Source organism: Equus przewalskii, chromosome 29, assembly GCF_037783145.1.
Source record: "Equus przewalskii isolate Varuska chromosome 29, EquPr2, whole genome shotgun sequence".
NCBI classification, from domain to species: Eukaryota; Metazoa; Chordata; class Mammalia; order Perissodactyla; family Equidae; genus Equus; species Equus przewalskii.
The window spans coordinates 20,201,858-20,229,181 of record NC_091859.1 but is presented as its reverse complement, the minus strand read 5'-3'; the positions used below and the strand labels follow the sequence as shown (position 1 = coordinate 20,229,181).

The 27,324-nt window shown below is 34.8% G+C and overlaps 1 protein-coding gene across 3 annotated transcripts in view; it reads left to right on the top strand.

Moving 5' to 3' along the window:
• The window catches only part of CEP83 (centrosomal protein 83), a 106,690-nt gene that overhangs the window by 65,326 nt on the left and 14,040 nt on the right, over positions 1-27,324 (top strand). For all 3 annotated transcript variants that reach the window (XM_070599500.1, XM_008514405.2, XM_008514407.2), the window contains 6 exons: positions 5,971-6,085; positions 7,349-7,493; positions 7,609-7,758; positions 20,642-20,717; positions 22,805-22,962; positions 24,596-24,725. In XM_070599500.1, the coding sequence (XP_070455601.1) occupies positions 5,971-6,085; positions 7,349-7,493; positions 7,609-7,758; positions 20,642-20,717; positions 22,805-22,962; positions 24,596-24,725 (774 nt within the window). The remainder of the gene's footprint in view (positions 1-5,970; positions 6,086-7,348; positions 7,494-7,608; positions 7,759-20,641; positions 20,718-22,804; positions 22,963-24,595; positions 24,726-27,324) is intronic.

Below are 27,324 nucleotides of genomic sequence, written 5' to 3'. Positions count from 1 at the left end.
TCTACATAGCTTGCTTTCTCACCTCTTTCATGTGTCACCTTATCAGAAAGGCCTTCCTTGTCTTAACTTTGTAAAATGCCATCTTCCCTCTTCCTCTGCCTTACTGTCTATCTTCCTTACCTGCTTTATTTTTCTTCATAGCTTTTAACACCATCTGATATATTCATTTATTTTTTGTCTCTCTTTTTCTTTCCCTCCCCCTTTCCCTCAACCAAATATAAGCTCCAAGAGAGGAGAGACATTGCTTTTTATTAATATTAGCAGCATGATCTGCATCTATGATATTTTTAAAAGAATATAATGGTTTGAACATCTTTTATATACAGAGTTTTTCAGGAACTTACAGGTTTTTTCCCCCTCAAGTGCAGTGTCTATAAAGAATCCAATAATCAGAAAGAGGATAACATGATGCAAGTATTTTGTAAAATACTGTAGTGAATAAGAATATCAGCTCTGGAGTCAGACAGACTGGATTCATATTCTGTTTCTTCCCCTTTCTAGCTGTGTGACCCTGGACAATTTACTTTCTCTCTGAATACTTTAGTTTTTTTCATTATAAGATGAGACTTATACCTACCTTATAGAGTATGGCAAAGATTAAGATATTATGCACAAAGCACTTAGCATAAGGTCTAATATATAATCACCCAAATATTAGCTATTATTATTAGTAGTACTTGGGGCATCTCTAAGGACTTAGAAATAAGACTGGTTTCTGAATCAGTGAAATCATGTATTTTTTATCAGAGCAGAGTTACAAAAAATCACCTTAAAAAACAAAATGGCTCCCAGACCAGAAGAAATGTACAGTAGCCTGGTAGAAATATATGAACTTATCTAAAGGAGTAAGTATTCATCATAAATTCCTTGACCAAGAAATTAACTTGAGAAGCCTCAGGCAGTGTTTATGACAGATGGAAGAGAGCATTTTGGTCATCAGAATGCTAGTATTCCGGTGCCATTGATGAGATCATTCTTACTGTGGAAAGGAATACACTAATCTGCTTTAATCTGTGGCCATGAAACAGTCAGTTCATCTCATTCCATTTGTTCTGATTTGATGATCACCAAGCAGCTTTCTGTTTTTTTGACTTACTATGTAACTTTGTCTATAGGGAGAGAATATACTAGTTCTTCAGAGTATTCTAGTTTCCGTTATAGTTTTTTCTTATAATTAATAAACTGACCTTCTGATTTTATAGATCACTCTTTGTCAACTTTATTAATGTGAGTCTAACCTTTGGAGTCTTCTTTAAGTGTGGTGACAGAATTGGATTTCTGTGCCTGAAGGGCCAAACCATAATGTTTAGATGTATTGGATGCCACCCTTGGGAGATAGTCTACCCAGTTGTTTTCATGGCAAACACATACTCTTTTACATTTGCAGATTATATACCTAGGGACATTTAAAATTTTTGTTTGATTTTCTATTCTTTACAGTTTACAAAGTGGTTTTGTAGCCAATGTGTCATTTAATTCATTAGACATGGCTGACACTGGAAAGAATAAGTGAAAATTAGCCAATAAGATTTTTAATTGTTAAATATTTTAATTCAAGTATAGTTTTCTAATCTAGCTTACAGACTGAGATTCAGAAATTTTTTAGAAATTCTAGGATATTTAGAAATTAAAAACTGTCATTTTGGAGAAGATAGTGAAGTCAACGGAAAAGTTCAAGGGCTTAAATCAGATGGATCTATCTTTTAATCCTGACTCATCTCACTCACCACCTATGCGACTTCTGATCTGCTTAACTTTTAAATGGGGATAGTACCTATCTCAACTTAGAGGGTTTTTGTAAGATTAAAGATGGCACTGAACACAAAAAATAGTAGGCAGTGATGAAAATGACAATGGCAACAATTATACACTAGTGATATCCTTGAATGAGAAAATGATGTAACATGCAGAACCTCAAGCTCATTGTCTAGTTCTTTCCTCATTGTGTCAATAACTGTGGGTATAACTTCAGGCAAGTTACTTAATAGCACTGGGATCCAATTTCCTCATAAATGAGGCATTGTTCTAGCTGATCCCTAAGAACACTTCCAGCCTCCTAAGATTGTATAAGTCCTGCTGGAAAAATAAATAAATAATTTGATTGCTTCCTGACTAACTGTAAATAGATTATACATTCAGTAGATACATATTGAGTGCCTACAATGATAGACTACACAAAGAAGTAAAGTTAGGATACAGGGAATTCTCTCATGCTTTTCTTCCAGTTCTGGTATAAATTATTTTCAATTTTGTAAAAAATTATTGAGTACTTAGTATTTTCGAAACACTGTTCTGGACCTGAGTAGTTGAGTTAGAGTGGAATAGCTTGGATAACCTGAACCATAGATAGAACAACAGGACATTGGCTAGGCTGGCTTCTGCGGTGGCTTCTCACTCTCTTGGGGACCACCGAATACTTTTCCTGCAGCACATTTTCCCTGAGCTCATTTGTGTCCTGACTCTGATTTCTCTTTTTCTGTACGTACCCTTCTGTATTGCTCTTTCCTTTTAGAGTTAACACATAGAAGATTTTTCCTACTCTGCTGAAGGAAGAGCATTTTAGTATAGTATTATTTATTTCTTTGCTTATTAACACACTTTGCTAAGAGTTGCCTGTCTTTTTAAAGGTACACTTGCATTATTTTGCATATAAATGGCATATTAAAAACCACCCTTCAACTTTAGACAAACCAAGTTTTCATTTGAAATCTTGCATGTAAAAAGATTTCATTGGAAGGATAAATTTTAAAATAATATTTCAAACATGATTGTCACAGTTTTCTTTGCAACTTGAAATTTTCATCAACATTTTGCAATTCCAGCAAATGGTTGTTTGCAATGCAAAGGAACACCTGGGGTGCATTTGTCTAAGTTATTCAAATTTGTGAATGTTTGTTAGATTTTTGAACAGAGTTATGTCAGTGTGACTATCTCTGTCTTGGGTTAAAAAGTATTACCAAAGATGGCCTGAAACTGGTAACGTTAAAGATATTTCACATTCATAGAGATAAATTCTTCTAGTTACCTCATAAAGTATTTGATCCTTAGAACTCCAATAAAATATACAGTTTTAAAGTAGTCATCCCACAGAATTATTCTTATTGGCTGGGTTAATAAGGTCATTCCATCTCAGACCTTGGAAAAGATCAAATTTAAGTACTATCTGTTTGGATTTTGCATCAAGAGCTTCTTGAGTAATACATTTTTTTCAACTATGTTTGTATTTCTTGCTTACATATTTGTTTTCTTGCATGTCTCTGTGTGTGTATGTGTAATTTACAGATTCTGAACCCCTGTAAAATGCCTACTGTTGCCCTTTTTACATTTCTTAAAGTTTTGTTGGTAGTACTATGCAGTGATCTCTGAATACTTGCTTCTATTGTGTCAAAAGTGTAAAACAAATTCACAACATAAAGGCCAGAATCTATGTAGAAAATACTGTGGGGGAAAAATAAAACTGGATAGGTTGGCCCCTGGAAGCTTCAGAAGACTGTGAATCTGTGAATCTCTTGAAATTACATGCATCATTTTAACATTCTGTTTAGGAAAAGATCCCTGAGATCCCTCGTTTTCCTAGGAGTCTTGAGGCCTGATCACAAAGAAGGTTAAGAACCAGGGATCTAGAGGCAGGTAGAAACTTGATTATGACTATTTGGGATTTGGTTCAAATTATTCATAGAAAACACTACTATTTGTCATATCTAAGTAATAAATATGTAAGTTTTTCATTTTTAATAAGGAAAATAATTCTTTTAAATATATTTTTAGGAAGCTAACAATTAGTATAAGTGCATTCATTATTTTAGGATTATGGAAGTGTGGCACTGAAGAAAAACTTAAACTCATCTAGGTCCATAGATGAGTAAATTTGAATGCAGAGAGGACAGGTACCTTGCTTGGGCATATACCACTAGTTTAATAATAAAAATATGTCTGAAGACAGACTTCACGCATTTGACTTCCTATCCAGTATTCTTTAAGTTTCAATAATTATTAGTTTAGTTGAAAAATGTTTTCTCATTTCAGTAAATCTCAGGGTGCAATGAATTAAGAAATAGGTTTTTATGTATTTTGTAGTTCTTCTTGTTGAAATGAATCAAGATTCTACAAAATAAGATGGCTCTAATTTTCCACCTTGTATTTAAAGTAGCTGCAACATGGTTTGTTAATGAACTGCTTTGTCATTCTTAACCTTTTACAGTTAGTATATAATAGCAGGTTATAACTGCATTTGTCATAGAAATTGGATTTTCATTGTAGTTGTATTTCTTCAAAATTTTAAAGCATTTATAGTTTAAATTCTGTCTGTTGGTGAAATTATAATGTAGTAAAACCCAATCTACAGAAAGTTTATTAAAATAAATACAATTTCTTAGCTGCTTTCATGTAGTTAAACATTGTTCTATGAGACTTGCTTTCATAGAAAAGAACTTCAGAATGATTTAAAAATACAAAACTGATGTCAGCACAAGTTATTAATTTTATGTAGTGTCATTTAAAAATCTACAAGTTAATTTGGAGGGATGCGCCTTTGTGTGGTTAGCAGTACGGAGGCAGCACAGTACTTGCTTTTCTATTTGCTTCCTTTAAGCGAGGATTTTGCCCTACACCATTCCTTGCATCGTTTTGAAGACCTTTCATGGATGGAGTCTCTTCAGTGAGACACTTCTGTTTCTCATCCTTGCTCTCTTTGGCTCTTGGACCTCTTCCTGATTTGTTTCTAATTCCCATATCCAGTTTTTATAGATTTTTATTGCACTCAAGTAAATTATCCTTTATCCTCCTGTTCCCACGATCTCACATTTTACATGTTTGGGTTATATCTATTTGTGGTTTTCTACTATGATTTCCTGGTTATATATATTAGTATAGTAATATGTTGGAATGCAGGGTTAGCTAACCTATTGTCTGTATTAGTGAAATCCTCATTATAGTACTGTACTTAACTTTAGAAGCACCTTATCAAAGGGAAGGGATGTGGAAAATGTGAGAGATTGGTACAGATGGTTGGAGAGACAAAGCTTTCTTGTTTGCTGCTGTATCCCCAGTTCCTAAAGCAGTGCTAGGGCACATAATAGATGCTCAATAAATATTTATTGACTGAATGAAGGAATACTACTTATGAACTAGAATTATTCAACTTTCAAAAAGGATGCCTTAGGGAAAACTAAAGTTGATATGTGATGGATTAATTATATGGAAAATATTGACAATTGTTTACATTCACTTTGGGCTTTAAAAATTTGATTTATATATATGTTTTATTCTTGTTCCTCCCACTGCCACCCATACACACACATTATTTAGTCACCAAATTCAATTAATTCTTCCTTCTTGCCCCCTTTGTCAATCCTTTGCCTCATAATTGGTTTCTTTACTTTCAGTTTCTTAATCCAACACATTTGCAATGAGAATTAACTTTTGTTTCAGAAACAATAGCTTCTTTTGTTTCAGAAACAACACCTTCAATAGCTAACAGTGTGCACAGCCCTTTTGTATGGCGTATAAAGTTTGGATTTCACACCTTCCGTTCTACCTATAACACATTGCTTGTTTTCTGAGTAGACAGTGTGATGTTATAAGCGTATAACATTTTGCGTGCTGTTACTTATACCTAGAATGCCTTATCACCACTTTTTTTTAAAAAAAGAGCGTTTTAGTTTTTTTCCTGAAGATGTGTCAGTCATTGACTGTTGGATTTTAGGTACTGGTAGTTAAGTCTTTAAGGCGAGATTAAGCCAGATTACCCCATCCAGATATTTGTAAAGAAATGACTCAATTCTATTTGGAAAAGACTGTTTTCTTGGTGCCAAGTACTGTTACAGGCACTGAAGCACCTTCCCTCCTAGAAGTCACTTACCCTCCGTACTCTGCTACCAAAACGTTTTCTCATTTCTACTAAGGTTTTTGGGGAAGCACTTAATGGCAAGAAAATGACCAATAGTAATTTTAATTTCTAATTATCAACAGGTAAAAGAACTTAAACATTCAAACAAACTAGAAATAACAGACATCAAATTGGAGGCAGCAAGAGCTAAGAGTGAGCTAGAAAGAGAAAGGAATAAGATTCAAAGTGAACTGGATGGTAATATATGATTTCCCATGCTTTTTACTATTATTTTCACATATAAACTCAAATTATTAAAATAGGTCAGACTGAATTTTTGTTTCCAGATTTTCAGCTTAATTGAATTTTAATCTTAGAGCACATATGGGTTGTTTTTGTTTATGTGTTGAACATTCTGTGATCTAACGTGTTAAAAAAAATCAATCATGTTTATATCATAGTTATTTGATTAAGACATAAATTAAGTGAAACTTTACAAAAGGAATTCATACTTCCTGGGTTTATAATTTTAAATCTGTTTAGATGATATGTTTATTAGTTCCAGGCAATTTTAAGTCTAAAGAATGTGGGGAACATAGGTGGGTTTCAGGCCCAATTTTTAAGTTTTTAAGATTGTTTATATAGACCCTAGGCCAGTTATTGAACATGATTCAGTCTAGGCTTATTTTTAAGCTCCAGTTTAGTCTTAGAATATCCCTGTCATCAAGATTCCTCAGAAATTATATTATTTCTGACTTTTATAAGTGCTTAAATAAGCTGCTTTAGGGTTATAAGTGTCCTTGATTTGGTCTAGTTGAACTGGCCTCTGTAGTTTCAGACAGAGCTTATGATGAATGATTGTCTTCATTATTAATTTCTACTTGATATTTACTGATGGATTTCTGTAGAGTTAGGGAGTAAATTTTTTTAGGAACTTAGTGTTTGAGATCCAGCTCTGCATTCTTTTTTAACTTTGAGTTAGATATGAATTTGTTTTGGTCACTGCATCTCCAAAACACTTGCCATCTCATTACGAGGAAGATTTGTGAATTCATTGGACAAACTTGAAAGTTTCCAATTTATATTTCTACTAGAAATTGGACAGTTCTGCTAGAATGATAGGTTTTGAAGGGTTCTATGATTTATTCACTCTGCTTCCAGCCAGCTTTATGATGATGCTGTCCGCAGGGGGCTTAGGTTACGGAACCCTTTTAGAGGTGAAGTATTTAAACCTCTTTGGATATCATCCAGGTTGATGTTTTCAGCTCTCAAGATGAAAGTTTTTGTGTGTGTATGCTAAATAAAATAATGAAAGAAAAATTAACTCTTTAATTTCAGTCTGTTTTGTTCTTAAGAAAAATTTATCAGTAGTGTAAAGATCTTTGAGAATATATACCCAGAGAGACTTACTTGCTACCCTTTTAATTGTCTTGCCAGCTTATGAATGCTTGCTGTTAATTGTGGTTTTTCATCTTAGTAACATTGAATATAGTACATTTTTCTCCTTAAAAAACTTACTAGGATTACAGTCAGACAATGAAATTCTCAAATCAGCTGTTGAACACCACAAAACGCTCTTAGTAGAAAAGGATCGTGAATTAATACGTAAAGTACAAGCTGCCAAGGAAGAAGGTTATCAAAAACTTGTGGTATTACAAGATGAAAAGTAAGTACTTAATTGCTTTATTTTCTGTTAAATCTCCTCACAAATGGAAATATTTTGCTGTCATATCATCCTTATCGTAGTTCTTATAATGTAATTATTGTCTCTCTTGTTTTAGGCTAGAACTTGAGAACAGATTAGCGGATTTAGAGAAAATGAAAGTGGAACATGATGTCTGGAGGCAATCTGAAAAGGATCAGTGTGAACAGAAATTGCGGGCTTCACAGATGGCAGAAGAGTCGGCCAGAAGGGAACTCCAGAGTATTAGGTTATATATGCATATATATATTTTTTAGACTTTTCATTTTGAAATAATTTCAGAGATAACGAAAGATTGTAAAAGTAGTACAAAGAATTCCTGTATAATTTTCACCCAGATCTCCAAATATTAACATCTTACATAACCATGTTACAATAATCAAAACTAAGGAATTAACGTTAATATAATCAGGCAATCAAATATTTACTATTATCAAGCCTGTAGTCTTTAATCAAATCTTACCAGCTGTCCCACTGATGTCCTTTTTGTGGTCCAAGATCCAATCCAGAATCACACATTGTCTTTACTTAGTCTCCTGTAATCTTGGGCATATTAATACTTCTCAAGAGTTCTGACCAGTTATTCTGTAGATTATCCCTCAATTTGAGTTTATCTTATATTCTTTCTGATTAAATTCAGGTTATTCGTTTTTAGCAAAAATAACACCAAAGTCAGAGTCACGTGTCCTCAGTGCATGATATCAGAAGGTACATAATTTGTGCCTTTACTGGTGATGTTAACTTTGATCACTTGGTTAAGGTAGTATCTGCCAGATTTTTTCATTATAAGATGACTTTTTTCTCCTCTTTGTAATATATAATTATCTTATGGGGAGATACTTTGAGACTATGTTAATATTCTTAGATTTTCTCATCATATATTCTTCCACTAATTTAGCATCTGTTGGCCAAATCTGAGACACTTTGAGCAACAAAACAAATTACAATAAAGGATTAAAACCCATAGAATAAGAATCCATGTGTCCAAATTGATATAATATTAAATATTTAGAGAGAGGGGAAAGCTCTTTTCGGGAGAATTCCAACTAATAAATGTAGAAGGAATGATGGAAATAGGAAAACATCACTTGACAAACAGTAATAATTTAGGCATGATATTGAAAATTTTCAAAAGTTTTTCAGCATCTCTGGAGACAATCATGATTTTTCCTCCCTTAGCACTGTTACTATAGTATATTAATGGATTCCCTAATCTTGAACCAACCTTAATATCTGGAATAATTATCTGTGTCTTCTGTGGAAATCAGCCTGTTTAAGCTCTCCATCTTTATTGGGATCAATTTTGATAATCTGTTTTCATAAGAAATTATTCATTGCATCTGTGTTTTCAAATTTATTTGCATAGAAGTCTGCAAAGTATTTTATTTTTTAATTTCTTCTCTTTCAATGCTTACTTTTCCTTGGTCCTTTCTTGTTTTGTATACATACTTTCTTCCTCTCTTTCTTAATCAAGCCAGCGAGTGCTTTGTTTATTTTATGTTTTATTGTGGTAAAATATACATAGCAAAATTTACTATTTTAATCATTTTTAAGCATACAGTTCAGTGTTTTTTAAAAATTTTATTTATTTATTTATTTATCTATTTATTTATTTATTTATTTTGGTGAGGAAGATTGACCCTAAGCTAACATCTGTGCCAGTCTTCCTCTGTTTTGAGGAGCATGGCTTGATGAGCAGTGTGTAGGTCCACATCTGGGATCTGAACCTGTGAACCCCAGGCTGCAGAAGCGGAGCGTGCACACTTAACCACTACACCACTGGGTTGGCCTCCAGTGGGTTTTTTGTTGTTGTTGTTGTTTTAAAGATTTTATTTTATTCCTTTTTCTCCCCAAAGCCCCCCAGTACATAGCTGTATATTCTCAGTTGTGGGTCCTTCTAGTTGTGGCATGTGGGATGCCACCCCAGCATGGCTTGATGAGTGGTACCATGTCTGTGCCAAGGATCTGAACTGGCAAAACCCTGGGCCGCCGCAGCAGAGCATGTGAACTTAACCACTCAGCCATGGGGTTGGCTCCCTCCACTGTTTTTTTAAAACTAGGATTTTGATTTGTTGAATCAACTGTTTTTTATTTTCTACCTCATTAATTTCTGCTTTCATCTTGACAACTTCGTGTTTTTTGCCACTAAAAAGTTTCTGTAGTTTTATTAACGTTCAAGGCACATAAATTAAAATTCACCCTTTAAATAATGTACAATTTGATGAATTTTTTGTAATTGTGTGTAGTTGTGTAATCATCACAATAAAAGCATAGAAAGTTCCATCACCCTAAAGATTTCCTCATGTGTCCTTGTGCTTGTCCTCCCCGATCCCCAGTCTTAGGCAGTGCCTGATTTTTCCATATGTTGTTGCATATATCAGTAGTTCATTCCTATTTATTGTTGATTAGGATTCCATTGTATGAATATAACATGATTTGTTTATCCATTCTTCTTTTTATGACCAAATATTTGGGTTGTTAGTAGTTTGGAGCTATTATGAATAATGCTGTTATGAACATTCATGTACAAGTCTTTGTGTGAACATATGTTTTTATTTCTCTTGGTTAAATAAGAATGAGAATGCTGAGTCATATGTACATGTATATTTAATTTTATAACATATAACAATACTGTTTTCCAAAGTAGTTGTACTGCTTTTCATTCCCAGTGGCAATGTATGAAAGTTCCACTTGTTTCACACGTTTAGTGACACTTGTTATTATCAGACTAAGTTAATAATTCTAGCAGATGTATAGTAATATGTTACTGTGGTCTTAATTTGGTTTTCCCTGATGGCTGGCTAGTGATGTTTAGCATCTTTTAATGTGCTAATACGCGACTTCACTTCTGTGAAGTGTCTGTTGAAATATTTTGCCCATTTTTAAAATTGGGAAGTTACCTACTTATTGAGTTGTAACAGCTCTTTATGTATTCTGCATTCAAGCCCTGTGTCAGATACATGTTTTACAAATATTTTTTCCCAGTCTGTGGCTTGCTTGCTTTTTTAATTGTGTCTGTCAAAAGCAGAATTGTTTATTTTGATGAAATATTTTGTCAGTTTCTTTTCTAGTGTGTGCTTTTTGTATTCTGTTTAGGAAATCTTTGCTTAATCCTGTGTCACAAAGAATTCTCTTATGTTTTCTTATAAAAGATTAATATTTTGGTTTTTACGTTTAGGTTTTATGGTCCAATTCATGTTAATTTTTACATGGTGTGAGGCGATGGTAGGCATTCATTTTTTATTTCTATATAGGTATCCAGTTCTTCCAGAACCATTTGTTGAAGACTGTCTTTTCCCCCACTGAATTATTTTGGTACCTTTGTTGAAAATCAGTTGACCATATAAGTGTGTGTCTGTTTTTAAACTTGGTTATTTCATTGATCTGTATGTCTGTCTTGACTACTGTAGCTTTATGTTAAGTTTGATTCAGGTAATAACAAGTCCTCTACCTTGTTCTTTTTTGTCCAGATTGTTTTGGCTCTTCTGAGTCCTGTGCCTGTCTACATCAATTTTAAAACATAAATTTTAAAATCAGCTTGTCAACCTTTTCCAAAAAGCCTTGTTAAGATTTTAATTGAGATTACTTTGAATCTGTAGCTCAGTTTGAGGAGAGTTGTCATTTCAACAATGTTAAGTCTATCCAATCCGTGAACATGGCCTATCTCTCCATTTATTTAGGTCATCTTTAATTCTTATCATCAGAGTTTTGGTCATTTTCCTTGTATATGTCATGCTCATCTTGTGTTACATTTTATTCCTAAGCATTTTTATGTGATTATAAATAGAGTTTTTTCTTTTAAATTTTGCTAATTATTTATTGCTAGCATACAGAAGTACAGTTAGTTAACTTTTATGTATTGACCTTGAATCCTATGACCTTGCTAATGTCATGTATTTTCTACTAGGTGCTTTGTGGATTCTTAAGTTTTCTAAGATCATGTTATATACTTTGTGCTTTCTTTTATTTACTTTGTTCATTTTTTGGTTATTTTTTGAGTTGGGAATTTAATTCAACTAATGTTAATTCTTTCATTTTTATTGGTAAAAGTGTCTGGTGCTGTGAATTTTCTTATCACTGCTTTCACTGTATCCTATAGACTATATATAATGTTTTAATTAAGTTATTTTTTTAGAAATTCTCTAATTTCAATTTGTATTTTTCTTTTCACCCAAGAGTTGTTTAATAGAAGATGTATTAATAGGAGGTGTAGTTGTTTAATAGAAAGTGAAACTAATAGTTTGCTAGGGCTGCCATAACAAAATACCAAAGATGGGGTGGTTTCAACAGCAGAAATGTATTTTATTACAGTCTGGAGGATAGAAATCTGAGATCTCAAAGTAGTGGCAGATTTGGTTTCTCCTGAGGCCTCTCTCTTTGGCTAGCAGATGGTTGCCTTCTTGCTGCATCCTCACATGGCATTTCCTCTCTGCACATGTATCCTTGGTACCTCTGTCTTCTTATAAGGATACTGGTCATGTTGGATTAGGACCCACCCATATAACCTCATTTAACCTGTTACCTCTTTTAAGGCCCTATCTCAAAATACAATCACTAATTCTGAATTCAAGGGAAATTCTAAAGTACTGGAGGCTAGGATTTCAGCATACGAATTTTGTGGAGACACAATTCAGTCCATAACAGAAGGTTTTTGAATTTCCAGATGGGAATGCTTTTTTGTTTTTTTATTTTGTTGTTAATTTCTAGTTTTATTGCATTGTGATCAGAGAGTAGTATTTCTCTTATTTCTGCTTTATGGAACACACTGATGTTTTCTTTGTGACCTGATATATCACGGCCAGGACTAGGGTAAAGCAAGAGAGGCACCCAGGGTGAAAAATTTAAGGAGCCACTCACTTGTATATGTTGACACTGCACTTGCAGGAACCCTAGAGTGCGTCTCCATAACTTTTGTACCCTTGGCACCTCACTTGCCTCACCCCAGTTTCTTTCCTGTAATACATGATCCATTTTTATGAGTGTTACCTAAGGACTAGAAAAGAAAGTGCTCAAATATAAGAGTATAAAGTTTGATATCTACATCCATAAGATCTACCTTATTAACTGTGTGTACTTATTTTTTTGGTCCACTTATTTGTCTTGTACAAACAGTGGTATATTAAAGTCTCCTATTATTATTATTATTATTAGTGTATTTCTCTGACTCCTTGCCTTTCTTGTAGTTTTTTGCATCATAAGGGTGTATTATTTGCATCATGCTGTATTATTTGGTGTATAGATAATCATAAGTCATATCTTAATTGTGAATTGTGTCTTTTAGCATTTAAAAGTGCTTTTAGTTTTGTCTTTTAATTTTTTTTTTAGCTTGAATTCCACGTTGTCTGATATCATCATTACTCCCGTTTTCTTGTTTCCATTTGCCTAGTCTGCCTTTGTTTATTCGCTTATTTTTAGTCCTTCTGAATCACTTTGTTTTTTAAATGTATAGAATATAGTTGGGTCTTGCTTTGGAGCCAAATTAGACATCTTTTTATTTTAATGGATGAATTAAGTCCATTCCCATGCAGTGAGCCCATGCTCATCGCTAAGACTTCCAGGCAGGAGCGTGAGTGGGCGCTTGCTGGGATTTAGAATTATTTTCCTTTTTTTACTTACAGATGTTTCGAAGTTTGAGCATTTTCTTTTTTCCAGTTATGCAAAGCATGTAGTTTTGTGTGGCGTTATTCTCCTTGCTGTTCTGTATTGTTTTGCGCTATGTATGGATAACATAGAACTAGACGTCTGCTGTTATCTTCAACTACCTGGAAGTCCCCTATATGTGCTTTTTAAAATTTTAAAATCTTAATGACTTCCTAAATACATACAAGAAAGTTGAGAGGTTTTTAAAAATCATGTTCAATAAGTTGTACGTTATGTTTTGGGACAAGGTTTTTGATTCTCATTACTGAGGAGAGAATGGCCTCAGGCAGAGAGACATAGGTGTTATTTATGAATGTCAGGTTTTATGAACTATTAATTTAAATGTTAGCTGCTACAATTCTAGAATCATAAATCTGTAATGGCTTTTGAGAGCCAGTCTTGGCCTACTCTTTGTTTTTAGATTGGTACATTTTTTAACTGTTCAGTATAGGTAAATTTTTTTTTTTTTAATCTCTTCCTTTACCATCTCCAGAAAAGAGAGAGAGATTCTCCCCAGGAACCTCACTCTAATGTTTTATCCTATTATGGTCCCACAGCTTGGCCAGTTAGGATCTTTTATTAAAATGTAAGCCTGTTTCTCCTGGTTTGGGCTTCTGTTGCCATAGTGATAAAATGTTCAGTATTCTGTCATTACTTGAGGACAATAATGAACTTGACCCTTAGGTTTTTTGTCTTTTTGCTATATAAAACAGCTTTCATTCCTTTAGTTCTTCTTTAATGTTAATCATTTTCTATGCCATTGGTCACTTTGGTAATTTTTCTTTGATTCCTCTTCAGTTTGTACAGATCATTTATAATGTGTAGCTGACCCCAACTTATTTTAAAATAAGGACATAGTAATCAACATAAAATATAGCAAAAGGAGTAATTCACAAAATTTGCATGACTCTTTTTAATTTAATGGTCTACAATTGTGTTTTTCCCATGGAATTTCTGATTTTCTGATTTGTAAGTCTAGCAACATCAACCATGTCTATTTTGATCATTCATTAAAATAATCATAGTTGCAACTTATTTAGAATATGTGATAGGTTAGAAAGAGACTACTTATGGAGAAAAAGGTCTTGCTAAGGAAATGAAAAGTCTAAATCATGTAAAGCAGAAATATCCATTTATTTAGAAACAGCAAATATCCATGAGAAGTAAGATTAATCACTGCTTTGGCAGATGCTTTAAATTGTTAACAACATACCACTCTCTTCATTAAAGTAGTTTCTTCACCACTAGACTAAATAATAAAATTATTATTCTAATAGAATTCTTTGTTTCAAAAAGCTGTCCCACCCCACAATGAGTTTAAAATTTATAAAGTTACCTGTAAATTAAAAACATGTGAAAATTACAGGATTTTAAATAAAGTATCTAGTCAATTTTTAGTTATGACAGTAACCCAACTCCAGCTAACTCAAGCGAAAAAGGGACTTTATTGGCCAAGATAAATTTGTGGAAAGTACAGGGATTGTGCTGGTCTCATGGACACCTGGATCTGCGGACTCAAATGTGGTCAGATGAGAGTGGCTTCTTCCCTCCTTTCATCTCCCTCCTCTCTTTTCTAACTCTTTTGTCTGCTTCTCTCTTACTGCATTCTCTGTGAGGCCAACACTGTATTTTGAGATCAAAGAAGACAGAGTTCTTATTTGGTGATCCAAGTCAGAAAAATCTAGAAAAGCGTTAGGCCTGCTTCACATGCCCATCTCTGGGCCACGGGTATAGGGCATTCTGACTCAGCCCAGGTTATATGCCTATTTTGGTTGTTGTGGAGGGGGAGGTAATGTGAAGTTTATTATCGGAAATGAGGGGAGATCAGTTGCAGAAATAGGAGCAATAACTAACTCAGGGAAACTGATCATTTAAGAAGTCCTGTGGTGAATACCCCTTATCTTTTGCATTGCTTAAAGCCAGAGCTCTGTGTTCTTTCTGTGGCTTTCTAATTTTTATCTTAAGGTTTTTGGAAACATTTTTAAAAGACCCAAAACTATTATTTAATATAGTCTCCTTTCTATTTATACTCCATCTTGAGATGAATTGTTTGTTCCATAGTATCTTAGTAGGGAATAGATTTATATTTGGCCAATTGGGCAAATTATTTTCCAGAATTTGAACTGCAAAATAAGTGATGGAAGAATATGTGGCAGCATTTGAAGGATCAGACAGTTCTTGTGGCATGTCCTTGCTTGTGATTCTGGTCAGTTATTCTAACCTGGTTCTGGTTCTCTAGTTTCCTGTTGATTCAATGAGTCTCTTATATCCTCCCGGGAAAGTCCCTTTTTGCTAGTAGTGGCCAGAGTCGATTTCCAGTGCTCACAAGCAAGAATTTTGCTTGCAGTGGCTTGATATAAGAAGAACTGCCATTCTCAAGAAACTTGTTCTAGGGATCTTTGACAATAGAGAAATCACAAATACAACTTCTCTTGCTTGCCCTATCTATTGCTTTCACTTGATAATGGGAACTGACCTCAAATGAAGCCAAGAGGTTACACTAGAACCTTCATATGTAATATGGTATTACTAGCCACATATATAGCTGTTTAATTTAAAATTAAAATTTTTTTAAATAAAAAATTCAAGGGCCAACCTAGTGGTGCAGTGGTTAAATGTACACGTTCTGCTTTGGCAGCCTGGGGTTCGTCAGTTTGGATCCTGGGTGCGGACGTGGCACCGCTTGGCATGCCACGCTGTGGTAGGCATCCCACATATAAAGCAGAGGAAGATGGGCCTGGATGTTAGCTCAGGGCCAGTCTTCCTCAGCAAAAAGAGGAGGATTGGCAGCAGTTAGCTCAGGGCTAATCTTCTGCAAAAAAAAAAAATAAATAAAAAATAAAAATTCATTTCCTCAATTGTACTAGCCACATTTCAAGTATGCACTAGTACATGTAGCTAGTGACTATCATTGGATATTGCAAATATTGCACATTTCCATCATTAAAGAAGGCTTGATCAGCCAGTGCTATTGGACTGTAAATTCCTTAAGGATAGAGATTCTGTCTTTGTTATTCTCTGGTATATTTGCAACACTTAGGACTGGGCTCAGCATTTGTAGGCACTCAATAAATATTTGTTAACGTTGAAATGACACACATCAGCTGCCTGCCACGGAAAACCTAGGCAATAATCACCATGATTAGCTACCCTGTACTTTGAAGAGAACTTGGAATGGCTCCATCTCACTGTTATTCCAAATGTTTTAAACTTTTCCACAGTTGCGTTCTTTGTTGTACCTTGGCCCTCCACTTCACCTACTGTTTCTCTTTGTTTTATTTCCATAATTAATTTTAAAATATACAGTACTTGATCTCATAGTTTCTCATTCCCCAACTTATCCTTCACCTTTTGATTTTTCCTCACCACCAACCTACTAAAGCTCTCCTTTTACAATTTTTGCTGTAGCCTCTGAAATCTCTCTTCCGTTACCAATGAATTTTTTGCAGTCTCACCTTTTCGTTTTAAACACCCCCTCACTGAAACCCGACTTTGTCTGGATGGCATATTACCAGGCAACCCTTTTAAGTGGAAATTATTTCTCCTTCCTCTCGCCTTCAACTAGGGACCAAGAAAGGAAATCGGTATTTGTGAACTCCACTCCATTGTTTGACTAACTTTGGTTAAAATGTTTTTTCCTTTGATATTTGTTGCATTCATCTTATCCTATCTTTTTATCTGCCAATTACTTGCCTACAGGATATTCCCCAATGGTGATTGAGGACCTTGACTTCTGGCTCAAATTGTTTCAATTTTCTATCCTTCATTCTATCCATTGTTCTTAGCCACTACAGTGTTAATATTGTTGACCCATCCAACACCTTGGGGCGAGCATCCGCAGATATGGGCCCACTGTATTCATTATACGACCTCATTCTATATCAAGGACTTGAGCATCCGTGGATTTTGGTGTCCACAGGGTTCCTGGAACCAATCTTCCACTGATAGCAAGGGATGACTGTAGTTTAGTTTATCTTCACTCTGGCATTCTTTATCTTTATTCCACATTAGCAGCCCCTACACTTAGCCATATCTTGTACCTTTTCATCCCTTGGAACCGATCACTGCAAAGACATAAATTTTTTTCTTATCCACTTCATTCTCAACTGAAGATAGAGAAACTGGTAGTTCTTGTACTTTTTTTTTTTGTTTTTTAAAGATTTTATTTTTTCCTTTTTCTCCCAAAGCCCCCCGGTACATAGTTGTATATTTTTAATTGTGGATCCTTCTAGTTGTTGCATGTGGGATGCCGCCTCAGCATGGCCTGATGAGTGGCGCCATGTCTGTGCCCAGGATTCGAACTGGCGAAATCCTGGGCCGCCAAAGTGGTATACGCAAACTTAACTGCTGGGTCACAGGGCGGCCCCTCTTGTACTTTTTTTTCTTCTTCTAGTCCATTAGCCTGGTTCCCTTGCCCCACTCAGCTTGGAAACTATTTACTGACTGTTCAACTGTGCTCTCACTTGGACGTGAGGAAAGGCTCCTGGATATGAATTCTTTCAACTTCTCACTATCTGAGAATTTCGGTACCTTCATCCATTCTCTCCTCCCTTTCTGTTTTAATGAAACTAGCGTTCCTCCCTTTACTTCCTAAGTGAACAGTGCTCTTAATCCCACTCCCCTTGTTTCCTCTCAAGTCTTGCTTCATGAGTTATCCTCTTCTTCAACTATATCTGTAATTTCGCTACCTCAGCCTCTTATTTTGCCTTCAAAGTCCAGTTCGAATTGCATTTCTTTTATGTAACCTCTGCTGACTCCCTAATGAAAATTAATTGAACTTTCTTCTGTACTTTGTACTTCTGTTTTAAGACTTATTTTCTTTTGACTTGTGGCACACCTTGAATACTCAGAATCTTCTAATCAAAAGAGATCCTATATTGGGCTGGCCCTGTGGCCGAGTGGTTAAGTTCGCACGCTCCACTGCAGGCGGCCCAGTGTTTCATTGGTTCGAATCCTGGGCGCGGACATGGCACTGCTCATCAAACCACGCTGAGACAGCGTCCCACTTGCCACAACTAGAAGGACCCACAACGAAGAATATACAACTATGTACCAGGGGGCTTTGGGGAGAAAAAGGAAAAAAATAAAATCTTAAAAAAAAAAAAAAGAGATCCTATATTCCTAAATCTGCAGCACTGCCTTTTAAAATAATGTCTACCTGTTTTGAACTCTTTTGTTATTGAGATTTAAGACCATTGAGCTTACTCAGTAAATGCTGATCATCTCTACTAAAGTTAATTGTTGTTTATCTTAAATTCCATTCTGTCATAGAATCCTAACTATAATGATCTTAAATCATGAACTAATTTTCTCCTAAAAAAAAAAATTCTTGTCGGTTGTGGATTCTAACCCAGCAGTGCTTCAGCAAAGTGAGCTGAAGAAAACTTTGTATAATCTCTTATAGTCTACCATAATGATGTCTTATTCCTTCCGTGTTTTAATGATAGTCAAATACTCTTTACCATTGGTTTCTTTGACTTCAGTCTTTGTAAGTACAGCATTATTGTTTCTCTTCATATCTGCGTATTTAGAAAGCATTCAGGCCACAAATGCTTTCTTAGCTGGGTCTTCTTCCTTATTGATTTAATCAAGTGTATCCAAAATCTTGACCAGAGCTAAGATAAACTTGGGGCCTAACTTTGCCAGCTCTGGACCTTGCCTAGGACCCACAGTGTTTTCTCCTCTATTTTCATCTTCATGTTTTTGTAGAAAGAAACCTTTATTAATTCAGTAACCTAAAAGCACCTAGTTAATAACATTTATAAACATTTAAGGGAGCAATGTACAGAAAGTTTGACAGAGCAATAATATGGCTAGAATTGTGAAATAAGAGTATGACTAGTACAGCAAAGGAGCAAAGGAAGAGCAAGACTCGCTTTCTTCCTTTAGATCCATTGTTTCTGACATTTTTATGTAAATATGTCAAGAAGCAGTGGGTCTTAAGATTTCTTCCATGTCATACTGTCCAGTCGTCTTACACATTTCAATGTCTAATCTAGGATTTGGGTTGGTTCTTCCAGTCCATCAACAAATATTTATTGAGTTCTTATTACTGTTTAAAGCATAGCCCTAGGCCTTTGAGAATGTTGTCTTCTCAATAAGCAGTCCTAATTGGGTCGATAAGACATGCTAATAATGCAAAACTATAAATAAGTGTCAAGTGAATTATATTTGCCGTAAGTTTCTGAAGGATTTTAAAAAGGGAGAGGTCAAGGGCCTATCCTGTCAAACCTAATTAACGTAAGATGTTTCTCATGAGGTTAGTCGTTTAGTCACCAGAGATGCTCTGCATTTTAAGGCAGAGAATGTATCATTCCTTTTGAAGAGCACACAAGTCATGTAAGTGTTCATTCATCGCAGGGGTGAAAGCTCATAATATATTTTATAGAATATAATATGGTGTCCTGTACTAGATAATTTTCTTTTAAATACTGAATTTAAAATCAGTAAAATTAGGGGCCGGCCCAGTGGCGCAGCCATTAAGTTTGCATGTTCCGCTTCTTGGTGGGCCGGGCTTCGCTGGTTCAGATCCCAGGTGTGGACATGGCACTGCTTGGCATGCCATGCTGTGGTAGGCATCCCACATATAAAGTAGAGGAAGATGGGCATGGATGTTAGCTCAAGGCCGGGCTTCCTCAGCAAAAAAGAGGAGGACTGGCAGTAGTTAGCTCAGGGCTAATCTTCCTCAAAATAAATAAATAAATAAATAAAATCAGTAAAATTGGAGCATAATGAAGTGGCAGAGGGGGCATTTGAGTGTTGAAGACCTGGGTCCTGTCTTGATTTGGCTTCTTGGTAGCTGTTTGATTTGGACCTAACTTTGCTAAGCCTCAATCTCTTTATCTCTAAAATTGGAATAATAATAAAGATGACTCTGCTTATTTTCACAGAATTATTGTGAGAAATTAGTACAATTAAAATTGGCCAACTTAATTAAATGCTTGTTATACTAAAGACATAATGATAGGCATTAAGGATACATTTAAGAGCTCCATAACCTAGTCGAGTGAGAGTGAAGCAGCAGTGCATCTGAGAGCATTTTGTAGATGGTGAAATACTGCATGGCTGTAAGATGGCTTCTCCTAAACTGGACTACTTCTGATGTCTCTGCGACACATTGTGTACTCTTCCAGCCAAGGCCGTGAGTTCCAGACGTTCCCTATGTTTATCAAAATCCAACTCATCAGATTTTTATATCCATGTGTATTCTCTCCTCTTCCTAGACAGGCTTGATTTCTCATCTTCTCTATACCCATAGTCTGTAGATTTTTCCATGGCAGAAGCAGAAAGTTGTTACATTTTGGTTATATATTAACACAACTTACCTGCCTGAAGTCAGAATCTTTGTCTACCACTTTGAATAGACAGTGCCTGGTGCCAGTAGAGGTACTCAGTAAAATGATTGTCTAGTTCCTTGAAATATGTTAACTATGGATTCTTAATAATGTCTTTTGTTGGGTTGTGATTTTTAGGTTAAAACTTCAGCAACAAATTGTGGATATTGAGAATGCAGAGAAAGAAAAAAATGAAAATTCTGCGCTGAAACAGGTATGATTTTAGCAAACGTTTTGCTTTTATTTTTTAAGTGCTTCTTTAAATCTGTGTTTTGAATCTTTATTGGAATTTTACATATCAGTATTATGAAAATATTACTACAATTGATAACATTGATGAGGTTATGTAAAAATAATATGTTTAAACCTTTTTAAGCTCTAGCTTAGTAAGCTTCTTTTGCTAACTGCTGTTTTTAAGATATTTATATACTGTGGCCCATGATTTTTTAAAAATCATAGTTTAAAGGACAATATTTTGATATTCTGAATTTTAAAAATTGATTAGAAAGATCATCCAGATTTTAAGTTACTTGTGTGATTGGCTTGTAGCTTTACATTTCTTATTCCATGAGCTATTTCTTATTATATCCCTGTGAAATCCAAGAGTTCTATTTATGGAAGGAAACTTTTTTTTTAAATTTTATTTTATTGAGGCCATGCTAGTTTATAACATTGAAATTTCAGTTGTACATTATTATTTGTCAGTCACCATATAAATATGCCCCATTGCCCCTTATGCCCGCCCTCCAACCCTCTTCCCCTCTGGTAACCACTAGGGAATTTATATTTTAATTAAAGTTATTTGGGTTTAGGAAAGATTTACATGGTAAAAGATGGAAGAATGTTCTTTCCTGAATTCTATTTTCTTTTTTGTTTAAAATGGTTTTTTTCCCCTTTAAATTATGAAGTAGTGAAGATTCCATTTTTAGGATTTATATTGCATGCTAGCTGTCGTTGCTTTGCATATGCAGTTATGGTTTCTAAGTGTCTATGAGGAGTTCATAATGTTTGATACTCTGAGAGAAGTTATCTAGTATCATTGGCATTGGGCTTTCCATCATCCTATAGATATGGAGAAGTATTAAGTTCCTTGAAGGCTGCTTGTTCAGTCAGCTGTAATACAGATTTAATATTTACAATTCTAGTTAAAAATAAAGACTGAATAGTTCTTCCTGGAGAAATTCATTCTAAAATAGAAATCTGAGACATACTATTTTACTTCATTCTGCTGACAGTTGCTTTTTGGATATATACCGTCCTATCTTATTTGGCTTTTGCTACCATCAGGAAGTAATGGAGTTATTTCCCACTTATTTAATTTATTGCATAAAGAATCTGGTTTCTTTTGACTCTTGAGTCTCATGATAGGTTCTTTTGATCCTGAGTCTCTTGACTCTGCTTCCAAAATTCTCAGAGAATGGCTAAGAGAGGTAAAAGAAAGTGAAAGAAAAATGAACACTTTATTAATTGGTAAAATGGCTTGTGGGGAAAGTAGATAATAACTGTGTCCCTAGTGAAGGTTATTTGGATGTAACTTAAAAGCAGTGTAGATCTTCCTAACCTGTTAATCTATAACTGGATAATTAGCTACTTTTCATGAGAAAAAGTACTCCCATATAAAAGTAAATTGGAGTGGAGAAAAAGTCTGAGTGATATTTCATGGCTTGATAAATGGCCCTAGAGGCCAAGGAAGCCCTGCCGTTCATTAGGTTTCTCGGAGCATCTTTCTTCTGCCCAACGCTGTTTGTATAGAATGCTTAGACACCATTTAGAAACAGTGTGAGAGTGATCCTTCCTGTTTACGATTCCTGACTGTTCAGAAAGCAGAGCCCTTGGAATGGTTGCTTGTTACAGGGTATGTGGGAGTGGGAGAACGATTTCCTTAGCAGCTTTCCCAGCTGACCTGCTTTTAAAAAAATCTTTTCTTTCCTAGGAAGCTAGAGGAAGTCCAATAGGAGACTCTAATAGTCGGGTTCTTTTTTCTCACCTTCCTGTTCTTCTAATAACGCTTCTCCCTGCTCCTAATACCCCTTCTGGCCTGCTTATTTTGGGACGAAGAGAGAGGACTCAGTGGCAGCTGAAGAATATGGTTCTTTATTCTCTGGTTATATTAAGAAATGATCCTATGCTAGTGGATCCTAACGCTGCTGCTGTTTTGTTGTTTCATTTCAGGGTGTCCTCAAGGGCATGAGTTGGGCGGGGCATTTGTGAGGGAAGATGCTTGGTGTGTCCTCTGCCTCTCTCATACTCTCTTGCATTTGTTTAGTGGCCTTATATTTCTCTTCTTTTTTCTCTTTTAAGCAAATCAGTAGTTTGCAGATCCAAGTGACCTCACTCACACAGTCAGAGAATGAGTTGCTGAATTCAAACCAAATGCTGAAGGAAATGGTGGAGAGGTTAAAACAGGAATGCCGAAATTTAAGAAGCCAAGCTGAAAAAGCGCAACTAGAAGTTGAAAAGTAGAGTTTGCTGTTTTTTTAGTACAAACTATTTCTTCTTTCTGCTATATTATATATAGTTCTTTTAATGATGATTCCAATGTTGAATGTGTTTTGGGAACTAGTTACAAATACTGTTTGACAGTGTGCAATGGTCTTAGGTAATATACTTTCTAGAGAATGAGCTTTATGGACTCTTAAATTGTTTAAAAAAAAAAAAAAGACATTTAGGGAAGAAGCCCTTTTAATATTCTGCCTGACCACAGCATTCTGAAAACCATCAGAGAAAAACTTCTTTATTCATTAAGTAAATCAATATATTTCTTACTTCAAGTATCTAAATTATTATTCTGAATACCAGAGAAGAAAAAATTTTTTTGATGTGTAAAACTTACTTCCTAGAATTAGAGCTATAATCTCTCAGAATTACCCTTTGGGAAGCTCATTTGTTTGTTTATAATTTTTGGTCTCAAAATTCATTAGTAGTAGACAATATAATAAACTGGTAGGAGGTTGATTTTGGTAAGTTCAAAATCTTATATTCTCTGGAAAATTTTTAGATATGGTAGAAAACTACTATATTGTACTTGCTTTGTCTTTATAACCTGTTAGTGTTAGAAGTTTTTATTTGAATCTGCAAAGCATTATTCTTTTCAGATTCTTTCTTGTGAAGGCTATCTTGCCTTATACAACTATTTTTCCCTCAGTTTTTCTGTTATTTCATATTTTAAGTCTTGTCCATTGTTTCATACATGCAGTTGAATTTCAAGAAAAGGAAGTAAGCAAGATATTTGTCCATAATGTGTTGTGACATTCCACAGGATCCACATTATTTTGTTTATATTTTGCAAAAAATAGATATTTGTATCTTGGAATCTTCATGTTTGATTGAAATGTGTTTATGAGTGCTAATAAGAGTATAGCTAGCAAATTTAAGTCATTCATCATTGGTTTCTGAATGTTATTTGTATTATTGTATAGCAGAAAAATAACTGAACTTGGGGTCAGTTGAATGTGATTTTGGTCCCAGCTTAGACACTTAAAGTCAGTGTGACCTTAGGCACGTAATCTGACATTTCAGGGTTTGTTAATCTCATTTGTACTCCTATGGTAATGATACTAAAAATCATAAAAGTATGCAGAAGAGCTTTAAAGATATAAGTTGTTATGATGTTACCTTAAAATATCTTTTATATGAATTTTACTCTAAGCAGAAAACATACCTTAAGACTTGATACTTGGGTTGATTTTTAACCAGCCTTCTTAGGCCCAGTTTTGATAACTTGGTGGTCATCTTGGTTCACAGCTGGTAATCAAGTCTGTGACCTGCCGTTAATTAGGTGTAAGTCTTTAAGCAAGTTACTTAACTGCTCTTAAGCCTCAGTTTCCTCATCTGAAAAATGGAGATGACAGAAGTACCTAATTCAAGGGGTTGTTGGGAATAATAAGTGACATAGTACACATACAGTTCTAAGTGCAGTTCTAAGCCTGACTCATAAGAAGTACTCAGTAATGGTAGTATTAGCAAATATGTGGCCACGCAAGAATGACTGCAGTAAGATAATTAAGGATGTGGTGAAGCAGGCAGTGAGTTTGATTATACTTGTGGTAATATCTGTTTAATCCTAAGAGTTAAAATGCATTCTTCTGATAGGACATTGGAAGAGAAACAGATACTGTGGTTGGAAGAAAAGCATAAGCTTCATGAACGTATCACTGACAGAGAAGAAAAGTATAATCAAGCTAAAGAGAAACTGCAGCGAGCTGCAATTGCCCAGAAAAAGGCAAGTGGTTCTTATTAAAGTGATTTCTATAGAATAAAACGTAATTAACCATTTTAAGAGAATGAAATCTATCATTAAAACTGAGATTTTAGTGGTATGTTTAATTTGTTATTTAGTTGTGACATTTTGCTGTCACCTTGCAGAAATAAATTGGGAAAATGCAAACAGCTCAACAGGTTTGTTTCTAAATTTTGTGTACAGAGCCATCGTGTTTTCCCACAGAAACAGTGTTTTTCTTTGGTAAAGTTTCTAGACCAGCCCATACAAGTCTTAGTTAACTCATTCTGCACTTAAATTACAGGGTGATTAGGCCTGTTTCAACTGTGCTTAACTAACACTTGTAATGTCGTTTTTGTGGTTAAAATGCATTTTTGTTTCCAATTCAGGAATATAGGAGCAAGTATCTCTTTTCCCCAGCAGAAAGAACTAGGACTCCCCCTGGCTTCTGAAACAGCCATGATAGTTCCCACAGCCGTAATCTTTTTTATGTTTCACCTTTGGAGGTATATTTTCTCTAGAACCTAAAAACTTTATTTTCTTGGAAACAGTCCGGGGCATCAAGGAAATAACGTAATCAGATGATTCATCTAAGTCAGTGATTTACAACTTTTTTCTATTTCAGCAAATCCAAGGAATGTAGCCTGGCCCCATCAGTAACCATAATTCACTGTGGTGGTCATTCAGCAGTTATTTTCAACAAGATTGGCACATGTGTGTGATGTGGGGGTGTAGTATTAAAAAAAAACCACAAATGATTTGATATGTCTCCATTTGTTAAGTTCCTTTAGTAGTGGCATTGGTTGTGGGGAGTCGGAAGGTCTGAGATGAGAGGAAGGTGCTTCTAGACAGAAGTACAGCAGTATCTTAATGTCTGTATGTTTATTGGAAAGGTTAGCTGTTCATATTTTCATAAGAAGAGAGAACTGTGCATTATTTACATATTCTGAATTTGGAGACCAAGGACATAGTTCCTAGTTACCTATTTATGTTATTAGATGTAACTACCAAATGTGCCCTTATTGTTGAAGTGACAACATGAGAAGTCTAAAAGTCATTAGATCCCCACTGTTTTGGTTTCTGAATATTGCTTTTCTCTTCCTATAATGCTAAAAGTAGTATAACACTGAGATTAGAAAACACCATTTACTATATGGAAATCCCAGTGTTTTATACTCAAATATCAACACTTATGGTAGTGTTTTCCCCTATGGATATGGCTTTTCTTTTTTTCTGGTCATATTAAATACTGAGCAGTGTTTGGATATTGATGGGATTTCTGTGAAGTGTTTTATGGCTTCTGATGATCTCAGAAATCCTACTTATGCTTTCTTATACTATTTGAGGCCTAGAAGCATCTGAAGCCAGATTTTAGCTAGAAATTATAAGAGCTGATTTTATCTTTCACAGGGAAACTTTTGTGTTGAGGTTTTTAGAGATAGGTATCTTAGAAATCAGATTCTAATTATTGAGGTTAGTTTGGGTTGACTCCTTTGGAGCACAAGTGACATCCAGTGGTGAGGGAGATTATCACCTAATCATAGGTATATCAGAAAGAGGGGAGGAAGTGATATTTTAAGAAAGCGCAGAATAACCTTTCATCAGTTTTGTGGCCTAGGATGAATTTTTTTTTCTACTGAAATACCTGCCAAATGATGGGTGTGAACATAGTAACTATCCACTTCACTTTTAAAAATGTCATCTGTGGCTTATGATGTTAAGTTACAGAAAATTGTTAAGCTCAATTCAGTGAATAATTATGACCCAGAGTTGTCCCACCATATAGGATACTTTCCTAGAGGCTTACAATTTTTCATCAATTAAAGTGGAAAAACAGGCAATATATGTGACATAGAAATATACAAAAAAGTATATAAGTATATAGAATTTTAGGGCTGGAGGTATCTTAGCATTCAGATAGTTTTTACAGATTAGGAAACTGAAGTGGTAGCCAAGATCACTTGACTAGTAAGAGTCAATGCCATGACCAATATATATATCCTTCTAGTCTTAATCTTGTGCTCTTTCTACATGGTTACATTTCTAATTTCCCACTTTCTTTGATTCCAAATACTTTACTGCTTTCTCTTCATTGATGCCATAATCCACTTGTCTTATTTCCTGTGGCAAAATAATCACTATAAAATTAATTTCTTTAACTCAAACTCTTTTCACATTCAAGTTAAAGATAATGCTTGTACATGAAAATTTTCATGGCTATGAGATTACATAAACATAATTCATAAAAGTGCAAAAGACTTTTTAGGTTCTTTAAGTGACAAAAATCATAGCTTTCTTATGTAGTGAGACTTAAAACAAGTCACAAAATATTAACTCTAAGGCAGAAATCATAATCCTTTCGAGTTACTTTCCTATGAGAGGTTCTTATAACTGGGGAGTAGCAGCTTTATTTTTTTTCCTCGGGGCTAAATAAAATGGCTCACTGCCATCTGAGTATGTTTGTTTACAGCTCCAACATTCTAAGCACAAAGCTTATGTCATTTCTGGTAAGTGTTTTTAGATAGTCTTTGTATGATGATATTTTGTTGTGTTGATTTGTTTGGAAAAACTTGACCAGATATCTTGAGTTGGGATTGCCAGC